Source organism: Vespa mandarinia, chromosome 5 (genome assembly GCF_050613455.1).
Source record: "Vespa mandarinia isolate Hongniang chromosome 5, ASM5061345v1, whole genome shotgun sequence".
NCBI lineage: Eukaryota > Metazoa > Arthropoda > Insecta > Hymenoptera > Vespidae > Vespa > Vespa mandarinia.
Genome location: NC_140814.1, coordinates 1,206,326 through 1,216,137, shown reverse-complemented (window position 1 = coordinate 1,216,137; position 9,812 = coordinate 1,206,326). Strand labels below are relative to the sequence as shown.

At 26.9% G+C, this 9,812-nt stretch overlaps 4 protein-coding genes across 5 annotated transcripts; 2 read left to right on the top strand and 2 right to left on the bottom strand.

The window, feature by feature from the left end:
- Positions 1-66: 66 nt before the first annotated feature.
- Positions 67-3,975, top strand: ZC3H3 (zinc finger CCCH domain-containing protein 3). Its single transcript, XM_035881116.2, has 7 exons — positions 67-408; positions 479-1,499; positions 1,562-1,650; positions 1,753-1,927; positions 2,010-2,168; positions 2,315-2,510; positions 2,689-3,975. The coding sequence occupies exons 1-7, from the start codon at positions 369-371 to the stop codon at positions 3,148-3,150; spliced, it is 2,142 nt and encodes a 713-aa protein (XP_035737009.2). The 5' UTR covers positions 67-368; the 3' UTR covers positions 3,151-3,975.
- Positions 3,976-4,257: 282 nt separating this feature from the next.
- Positions 4,258-5,779, bottom strand: LOC118448212 (LETM1 domain-containing protein 1). The gene is made up of 3 exons (XM_035881215.2): positions 4,762-5,779; positions 4,508-4,657; positions 4,258-4,437 (listed from the first exon to the last, which is right to left on the bottom strand). The coding sequence occupies exons 1-3, from the start codon at positions 5,479-5,481 to the stop codon at positions 4,258-4,260; spliced, it is 1,050 nt and encodes a 349-aa protein (XP_035737108.2). The 5' UTR covers positions 5,482-5,779.
- On the top strand, positions 4,964-8,187 carry LOC118448210 (KIF-binding protein). Of its 2 annotated transcripts, none has more exons than XM_085657448.1 (2): positions 4,964-5,057; positions 5,932-8,187. In XM_085657448.1, exon 2 carries the CDS (start codon positions 6,340-6,342, stop codon positions 8,167-8,169), a length of 1,830 nt encoding a protein of 609 aa, XP_085513574.1. In that variant the 5' UTR covers positions 4,964-5,057; positions 5,932-6,339; the 3' UTR covers positions 8,170-8,187. The 2 variants fall into 2 exon arrangements, with proteins under 2 accessions (XP_085513574.1, XP_035737104.1); XM_035881211.2 differs by lacking the exon at positions 4,964-5,057 and adding an exon at positions 5,114-5,254.
- A 458-nt stretch (positions 8,188-8,645) lies between these two features.
- On the bottom strand, positions 8,646-9,711 carry RpL14 (ribosomal protein L14). Its single transcript, XM_035881218.2, has 4 exons — positions 9,692-9,711; positions 9,443-9,544; positions 8,977-9,171; positions 8,646-8,843 (listed from the first exon to the last, which is right to left on the bottom strand). The coding sequence occupies exons 1-4, from the start codon at positions 9,692-9,694 to the stop codon at positions 8,685-8,687; spliced, it is 459 nt and encodes a 152-aa protein (XP_035737111.1). The 5' UTR covers positions 9,695-9,711; the 3' UTR covers positions 8,646-8,684.
- Between the last annotated feature and the right edge of the window lie 101 nt (positions 9,712-9,812).

Below are 9,812 nucleotides of genomic sequence, written 5' to 3'. Positions count from 1 at the left end.
TCGCGCCATCTTGCAGAGACAATTTCAACTGGAATAAAGGTACGTTCAGTATCGACGACAACGTCATTTTTTTCTCTGCCTTATCCTCGTCGAACAAGATATCGAAATCATCATACCTTGAAAATCGTGATTGGCTCGTATTTTCAATGATTTTAGAGACCAATTAATCGTCGTGATCTTTTTTCTTTTTTTTTTCATGCCTACAGTTTACATATTTCCGAGTGAAATTCTACGTTTTTTCTAGTGTATTCTTTGGCGTCATGTGATACGATATAAGTAGAATCCTTAGAGACGCGCCGTATTTTATTAGAAAAAGAAAATAGAAGAACATATATTATCTTTGAAAAGTGAACTTTGTTTTTCTTATAATGAATGTAAAACTATTAAATGAGATCGATTACTTGACTCGTAAGTTGTAGATGTTCATTACGCCATATAAATTTTGTCTAAATCCGTGATTACAAGGTCATCATTTCAGGTCTTATAAAAAAATATAAAAGTGAATCATCTGGAAATTTGCCTAATAGTAGTGCTACAAATAAACAAAATATAAATATGAATATATCGGAATGTCAAAGTAACTTAAATACATTTCCTAAATCTCGACCAACTGATATACTGACTTATGAAAAATTAAATAATAATATACATATAAAGCCTTCAACAATGTCCTGTAACGTTTATGTTAATCCATATTTTAAGCCACAAAATCCTGTGGTACATATCAATCCCAAAATGCATATGAAACCATTCATACATGTCAATCCTAAAATGGTGAAAAGTGTTGCTAGTACAAATGAAACTACAATGAATAATACTTCTAACATAATGAGTAATTCTCAACAAAATTTAACACAAATGGACATAAAAAAGTTGAAACTTCATACGAAACCTTCGATACATGTCAACCCAAAAATAATGACTAGCATTGCCAGTTCAACCTCAATGACAGAAAGTAATTATACATGTGTTAAATCAGGTATTAAAGAAAGTTTTATTCAGACAGATGTAAAAAAATCAGTATATATAAATCCAAAATTAATATCAAAATTATCATCGACTAAAGAATCAGAAATAGTTGAAAAACGAGAGACTGTACCAAATTTTAATCAACCTACATGTTCAAGATTAAAATTTATAAGAAAAATTGACACTGCAAAGACTCCCATAAAAAAAGCTAATATGTCAAATATTTTATTATTATCAAAAAGAAAACTAATAAGAGCTAAACGCACAATGAAAGGAAATGCTGTGATTTCTCAAATAGGTCCACAAAAAGTTAAAAAACCTTCTCCAACAAAAAAAATTAAAACTACCATATTACAGAGTACAAAAAATATTGTAGCGAATAATAATACATTGCAATGCAACAGTAATGATATAAACTTATCAAAGGTACATAATGTTAAAACAAAAGTAAATAAATACAAAATTGACAGGACTATACAATCATTAACAGAACCGAAGAAAAGTGAAACTTCCCAACCAAAGAAAGCCAAGTAATTATATTATATAAAAATAGAAATTGTTGGTCTATATATAAGTATCATTTATATTACAGGTATAATTTGATGGAATTAGTTACAATTGGAGGAATAGTATACAAATCATCTAGAAATCAATTAGTTCGAAGAAGTTACTCTTTAAAGAGTATGGATATTTTTTGACTAGATTAAATGTCTATAAGTATACCTATTATAATATGTATAGTTTTATATAATCATTTATTTAATTTTATTAAACTTATTTTAGGAAAACTTGCATCAAACAATAAAAATGATAAATTTATAATTACAACAAATGGTAAGAAACTTTGTAGACTCAAAATAAGTAAAGATGTATCTAATCGGAAGAATGCTATACAAACAACTGAATCTAAACTTGGAAACATGATTACATCAAAAATTACTCATAAAAATAATATTAGGTAAAGTTATTTGAGTCTTAATTAATTTATTAATATGTAATTGCACTTTAATTCTATTTTCTCTATCATTTTCTCTCTACAGTAATAAAGTTAAACAAAGGAGTATACAAATTTTGCGCAATAAAATGCGCAAAAATAACCAACCATGTTTGTTCTTCCAACGATTTGGATATTGTGCCAATCAAAAGAAGGGAACCTGTTCTAAACTTCATGACAAAAAACAGATCTCAGTTTGTAAAAAGTATATAGTTATTCTTATTTATGAGGGACATAACTCAGGAATTTATAATCTAAAAAACTTTGTTTATTATAAATTATTAATTATTTTTTAAGTAATATCTTTAAACAAATCTAAAATTCCACTTTTACATGCATACATATGTGCAGATTTCTTCAAGGAAAATGCTTATTGGATGCATGTCCACTTTCACATGATGTTGGACCTGAGAAAATGCCAACCTGCAAATATTTTCTAGAAGCCTGTTGTACGCGAGATCAGTGTCCTTATCGTCATGTCAAAGTTTCATCTAGTACTCCTATCTGCATAGAATTTCTGCAAGGATATTGTTCTAAAGGAAACGAGGTAACAATATTTTTATTTCTATATATACCATATTCTATAATCAGTAAATTATGTTTCTTGATTATAAATATGATCATAAATAATTCTACAAATTACAAATGTATTTACTTTATATGAAAACGCATGTAATAACTATATAACTAATAAATAACTAGATTAGTGATTTCTTCTTCTATAGTGTAAGCTGCGTCATGAGTATCTTTGCCCTGAATATAACAAAACCAGCAACTGCAGCAAAGGTAAGTATTGTCCCTATCCTCATAAACCAACTACATCTACTGCCCGACAAACCAATAAGTATTTACAAAAAGAACCTAATGCAACTAAAAGTCAAAGTATATCTACAATGGAGAATGATACAGAATTGACCAATCATGAATGTAGATTACGATATTATGAGAGTACTGATACAGTCAATAATGATCTTGCTATAACAAAGGATAATATTATGAAAAAAGTACAAATTATAAAAAATGTTGCAATAGCACAACAATCTGGCGATATATTTATGAATGAGGAATTCTCTAACAACAATATTGCAGAACCAAGCATATCTGAAAAAGAGTCAACAAATTTTGAAAACAAATTACCGAAAAGATTGCCTCTTGGTATTCTACCCGCTTTTATCCCTATTAATTAACAGACATGATTATTATTTAAATCATAATTATTTTAATTTTATTTATCTATGCTTTTTAAATGTTCATATGCTGGAAAAAATATAATTTATTTTATATTATGCATTATTAACTTTTCAACTTCAAATATTTTTTATTTTTGTCTTTGATAGTATTAGTAAATCATAAAATTCATTTGTCACGTTAATATATTTTATTTCTCTATAAGCAATATTGTGATACATGTAGTTAAATTAATTATATCGTGTAATTTTATATCTTATACCTACTATTATTTAATTGTACTTATTTTTACGTTTTTATTTTGCCACAATGAATTTTAAATCAAAGAAAAAAAAATTAGATATATTTATATTTTACTAAATTTATTTTTATTGTTAAAATAATTCCACACTATTAAGTTATATGTCCAAATTATTAATTAGTTATATATCCAATTATTTGGATATTATATATCCAAAATATTAAATTATATTAAAAATATATGAATTTTCAATTATGAGTATTATGATTGAGAGAAATGTTCACGGAATATTTAAAAACTGTAAAAAAGAAATATGCTCATTGATCTAAAGTACAAATATGTAAAATATTGCTCTCTAAAGTTAGAAGCATCTGAGTATATTTTAAATGACATTGTACTCTTAATCATTTAAGAAACTCGATCCTATTATACTCAAATTTTTTCAATAAGAATATTATGCATCTTTAAGACTGAAGATGATTAATTTAATATTATTCTGCATTTAGTTCTCCAGCATGATATTTCAATTTTATATTTAAATTCTATAAGTCATTAAGTCGGGCAATTCATGTTTGGTATTTATGAGAATTTATATATTTATTCTTCCATATTATTTTTTATTATTTTCTCTGTTAGACATATACGAAGTATGAAAATTATATTTTGTAAACTGTATAAGACTCCTGTAAAAATAAAGGATGTATATTTGTTAATAAAGATTTTACCTCTAATATACCATTGTTTTTCTTTATTCATTTTATTTATATATTTTTTAAGTTAAAATAAGTTATTAAATATTAAATATCTTTTATTAATTTAATAAATAAAAAGATATTTATAAAAGATAGAAACAGAAATAATTATTTTATTTATACAACAAATGTAAATTATTACTATGATTATAAGCTAAAAAAATCGGACTATGTAATAGTAAAGATAATGTAGAATTATCAACTGATGCTGATAATTTCAACCATTGTTCAAGCCAATCTTTCATACTTTCCATTGACATATTTACAGGATTTAATCCTCTAAAAGATAAGGCCTGAAAATATATCGATTAGATTGATCTCAATAAGACATACATTTCAAAATTTTTTGAATTATTTCCTTACCCAACATAATGATTCTATGGACATATTATCTACACCTCCCTCTTTAACAATGGCATTATCCATCCGTTTTAACAATATACCTCTTTCTATTAAACGTCTCCTTCTGAAAGGTGCCCATATAGATAATCCATGAATGGCAAGCAATTTTTTCTAAAATAATAAGTATTAAATATGTATTTACAAATTATATATATAATACATATATTATATAATATATGTATTAACAAATAAGGAAACTTTATTTAATTATTTACCATATATTTATGTTCAAGGGTATCCATTGAATATGGCGAACTTGCAAATAAAGTAATACATGATAACACATTTTCAATTGTTGGATGCTCACCGCTACCCAAACATGCCATGATTCCGTTCCATTTAATTTTTAATAGTTCATTATTAATGTAGTTGACTTTATTTTGCATACAATAAAATAATGGTCTACTGTATTTGAATCTTTTTTTATGAAAATGAAGCATAAAACTTGCTTTTTGTTCTGGTGTCCAAAAATGCTGAGTCAATAGTTGTCGTGGAAAGAAATATGCTAAAGGTATGATAACGTAGTTTGAAAAAGGAATCAAAGATGTTAGAATAACAGGAAAAATCTTAATTAGATCTTTGGGCATTGTATATGCCAACTGAAGCTCTTGTCTTGTTAAATTATTTAAACCTTCCACATTCTGTTTCATTATTATAGATATATATGTTTGTGAATCAGAATATAAATCTTTGATACCATTACGGAAGGTACGATATAAAACCATCATTTTTGGAAAATTCTTGTCTAAAGTTACTACATATTTTTTTAAATAACTTATATATCTGCCGAACCAATAGTCTTTTAGGTTAGATACTTTTCCTTTTTTTCCATCTCTATTTTCTATTTTTATAACATAACGTTGCACTGGATTGTATAAAAAACAGATGGAATTATGTTTTCCATAAAAAAAAGCTCTCGAAATAGCTTTATGCATAATTGTTAATTTTTGTTTCCAACTTTTATTACAGGTTGAATATATGAAGGTTATGTTTTTGTTATTTATTCAATTAAGATAAATCGGAGATCTTATGTTAGTCATTTCTAAATTTCACTTATTAGTAATCTCTTTTAACATACCTAAACACATTTATTTTATAAAATGAATTTATTTATTTTATTCTGATAAATGTTTGTGTTTAAGCATACTGAATACTGGTAACAAATTAAACAAAGTAAAAATTTCGATCATTTTAATACAATCTCTTTTCTCAACAATTTATAAATAATATTAGAAATATTATATAATAATTTATAATATGTTGCAATGTTTTAACAAAAATATATTTTACAATTTTTCTAGAGTTCCATTAGAAAATATTATTTAAATAAAACAATATGATTGGTAGAATTTACTTTATCATTTTAGTAAAATCTTTCTTTACAGGATTCTACTCGCTTTTACTACCGCTTGCTACGTTGACCGAATTATAGAAACGTTCTGATAGGTTTCTGATAAAACTCATCTCTATCATTGGCTTCGAAGAAAACAGTCAGAATTTAATCATTTAAAACAAAGAAAGTAATTCGCCAAATGGAATATATGGATATACACACATACACGTATATTTTATTGAATTGAAGATTATTAATGGTAGTATACTTTGTTATCACGTAAAAACAATTCAAGAGGAGGGGTTATATCGTGGTTTGCTACTGACAGCTAATCTGTGTTGCTTAAAGTGATGTGATTGCGAATTATTTTATTATTAGTAATCTAAAGAATAAATATTATTAATAAAAGAAAAAACAGTATATATTAAAACATTTTCTAGAATACTTTCCAAGGATTACAATGTCGTTTGAACAATTAAATGGAAAATTGTCATTTATCACAAAAAAATTTGCCGAAGTCAGAGAACTACTGGACGAACATCGAAAATCTGATTTAGAGCGCGAACCTTATAAATTAAAATATGCAGCTATAGATCTACTTAAAGAAATAGAATTAAATCTTAATAATACCATAAACAGTGAACAAGAAGAAAAAGATAAAAATTTAATAACACTATTACTTGCTATTACTCACTTAAATAAAGGGATACTTCATGCTGATACAGAAGAACTAAAAGTTGCAGAAGAGCAATTTATGAAATGCATTGATCTACTGAGGGGTAGAGAATTGGAACCAGAAGGTGTTTTACCAGTTTTAGCAAGTCTCAATCAGTTGGGTATAATTTGGTCTCAATGGAATCAACCAGCAAAAGCTAAAGCATTTCTTGATAAAGCAGAACAGATTTATAAAGATTTCACAGATACAAAAAATTCTTGTTGTGATCCTGTTGATTTGGTATCAAATTTTGGTATTGTAGATGTTAAAGAAGGTTTAAGTACTAAACATGTACTAGAAAAAATACATATATTGACATTATATTACCTTGCACAAGTATATGGAGCTTTGAAAAATCATCACAAATCTGCAGTATATTGTCACATCACATTGCGCAGGCAATTAGAACAAAATGAAGTAATACAAGACTTAGATTACATAGAATGGGCTCTTAATGCAGCTACTCTATCACAGTATTTTATGGAAAATGAAGGTTTTACTCAGGCCAGACATCACTTAGCTGTAGCATATTACATATTGGAAAAATATGAAAATATGATGAAAGAAAAAGAAAATGAAGCAGACAGCGAAATAGCTGCGGCTGAATGTGAACGTTTCAAGCATAGAAGTGCTGATGTAGCTAGATGCTGGGCTAAATATGGGATATTATTACTTAGTTTATCAAAACAGCGTCTTATACAAAAAGCAGAAAAGGATGAAACTGATCCCCATGACACCAGAGACAGTCAATTGAACTCTAAGTCAGAAAAAGATTCAGAAAAGTCTTTTGATGATTTAAAATTTGATATTCTGATAGATGACATCAAACCATTTGTGAATCAGATAACAGATACATACCTTTTGGATTTTAATGATGCCAAACCTGTATTTTTAAATATTCAAAAATGGTTAGATCAAGCAAAAGCATATTATACTCTCGATAATCATGCATCAGATTATGTAGAAATTATACAAGATATATCTCAAGCATACAAATATTTATCATTTTTCGAAGAAAATGAAGATCGTCAGGCGAAAATGCATAAACGTAGAATAGATATCTTGGAAGCTACTGTTAAAGAGTTAAATCCTCAATACTACAAAACTGCATGTAGACAAATTTGGATGGAATTAAGCGAAACATATTCCGATATTTTGGATATTAAGTTGGATCGTTTACGAATAAGCGAAGATAAAACAGACCCTCATGCTTTAATGAAAATCAATCATTTGGCTAAAAGTGCTATTAAAAATTTTCAATTATTTTTAGATTCCCTAGAGAATAATTCTACAAATGCAAGGACTGTAACATTTCCTCACGATCTTGTGCAACCTGCGTTAGGTGCATATTTTCAGATGGGAAGATTGTATAATAAAATCATAACTCTTGACAAATCTATACAATTGCAGAATACTCAGAATAGTATTAATGCCTACCGATTTGTCATTGATTATTGCGAAACTCATCCCGAAGCTGCGGAGATAATGAAACAAGAACTAAATTTATGTGAAGAGATCGTTAATTTGCTTCCTATGAAAGTTAATAAATTAAAACAAGAATTATTGGAACAATAAATTCATTTGAATATTTAATACCATATCTATTAAATAAATAATTCCATGTGACCAGTAGTCTCGAGAAAATCGAATTTGACTGTTCTATGTATATTGAATATATGACGTTTTGTTTTTAAACGCAATGAAGAGTATCTATGCATATATTTGTGAAATATGTTTATAAGTATATTAATGTTAAAAAGGACTATTATGTAATTTTTTGATGTAAAATTTACACGATTTTTTGCTAGATCAAGCACCTACAATTAATCTATTTTATTATGAAGTTCTAAAATAAAAAATAAATGTAAATCAATCTAAAAAGAAACACGTTAAAGATTTCTATTTTTTTATAATATGTATTTAAATATTTGTTTTAGACGAGAAAACGTTTTAATAACGCCATAGACTCACTATTATAGATTATGACTATGATTATTTTCGATTATGACTATTTCATTATTGTGAGGTATATAAATATATATTGACATCAGTACTGCGAAAAAATTTTGTTTTTATTTCACAAAATAATATTACTTCTTTTCTGCTTTCTTGGTTGCTTTACTAACACCAGTTGTCTTATTTTTCTTAGCTTTCTTTTTTAATGTAAAGAAAGCATTTGTCCTCAATTTGTTTCTTATTTGTCTAGCTTTCCTCAATTTAAAACGGTCAAAGTCACTAAGCTCGGCGCGCTAAAATTAAGAAATTAAAAATTTGTTAATAGAAATTTATTTCATTATAAATATACTTCATTTTTTTTTAAATGTAAAGCAGATATTTTTAAATATTAATCTTTAGTACTTTATTTTTTATAAGTGTCTTTACCTTCTTCTTAGCTGCGACCTTCCTAGCCCACATAGTATTTTTCCATAAGTTATCTATTTCACCTTTTTCCCATGCTTTACGTACAACTCGTGTGGAACCGGTGTACGGAAAACGTAAACGGAATTTAGTAAGATGAAGTTCATTTAACCTCATTTGACCACGTGGTACATTTGCTGCAGGTCCATCAACCAGAACCTATTAATATTACAATTGATAAAAGGATTTGCACTAGAATTATACTACTATCGATATATATATATATATATAATTTTATTCTCAGATAATAAAATTGGCATCAGCTAAAAGTCAGCCGGCAATTCCTATCAATATAATGGGATCATCATTGAAATAATAAAATGCGAATAGAATCACAGATATCTACCAGGAACTATTAAATCTAACTTAATCTATAAAATATTAAGTATATATACTGGATCTAATAGTGTAAATAATTAATCATTTATACCCGGTTCTGATCGATAACATCAACAATTGCAACGAGTTTGCCTTGGTAAGGACCATCGCTAACGTAGGCGACTCGACCAGACTCCACAAACCTTTGGAATGGCTATAAAAATATCAAACATTATTTTTTGAAAAAATGATTAACTTTTTAATATAGATTGATATTAATATAAAATGGTATTAGCACATAAAGAAAGTTCGATTCAGTACACGTGTAACAAAGACGGCACTCTAAACAAACTATGCATACCATGTGGTTAGCTATTTGATTATAAGGTTATGTTAACCGACGCTGTACATATTAAATACACTATATATTAAAATTTCTAAAAAACATTAACTTAATATAAGTGAAGAATAGTATAAATATA

What these genes read in the sequence shown, in the direction of transcription:
- LOC118448210 (XM_085657448.1), top strand. Translation starts at nt 6,340, where the DNA reads ATGTCGTTTGAACAATTAAATGGAAAATTGTCATTTATCACAAAAAAA.
- LOC118448212 (XM_035881215.2), bottom strand. Translation starts at nt 5,481, where the DNA reads ATGCATAAAGCTATTTCGAGAGCTTTTTTTTATGGAAAACATAATTCC. An exon ending in CCCTTGAACATAAATATATG is followed by an intron (nt 4,658 to 4,761) that starts GTAAATAATTAA and finishes TTATTATTTTAG; the next exon opens with AAAAAATTGCTTGCCATTCA. An exon ending in CCATAGAATCATTATGTTGG is followed by an intron (nt 4,438 to 4,507) that starts GTAAGGAAATAA and finishes ATATATTTTCAG; the next exon opens with GCCTTATCTTTTAGAGGATT.
- RpL14 (XM_035881218.2), bottom strand. An exon ending in ATGTTATCGATCAGAACCGG is followed by an intron (nt 9,172 to 9,442) that starts GTATAAATGATT and finishes TAATATTAATAG; the next exon opens with GTTCTGGTTGATGGACCTGC. An exon ending in AGGTCGCAGCTAAGAAGAAG is followed by an intron (nt 8,844 to 8,976) that starts GTAAAGACACTT and finishes TCTTAATTTTAG; the next exon opens with CGCGCCGAGCTTAGTGACTT.
- ZC3H3 (XM_035881116.2), top strand. Translation starts at nt 369, where the DNA reads ATGAATGTAAAACTATTAAATGAGATCGATTACTTGACTC. An exon ending in CAGATCTCAGTTTGTAAAAA is followed by an intron (nt 2,169 to 2,314) that starts GTATATAGTTAT and finishes ACATATGTGCAG; the next exon opens with ATTTCTTCAAGGAAAATGCT. An exon ending in ATTGTTCTAAAGGAAACGAG is followed by an intron (nt 2,511 to 2,688) that starts GTAACAATATTT and finishes CTTCTTCTATAG; the next exon opens with TGTAAGCTGCGTCATGAGTA.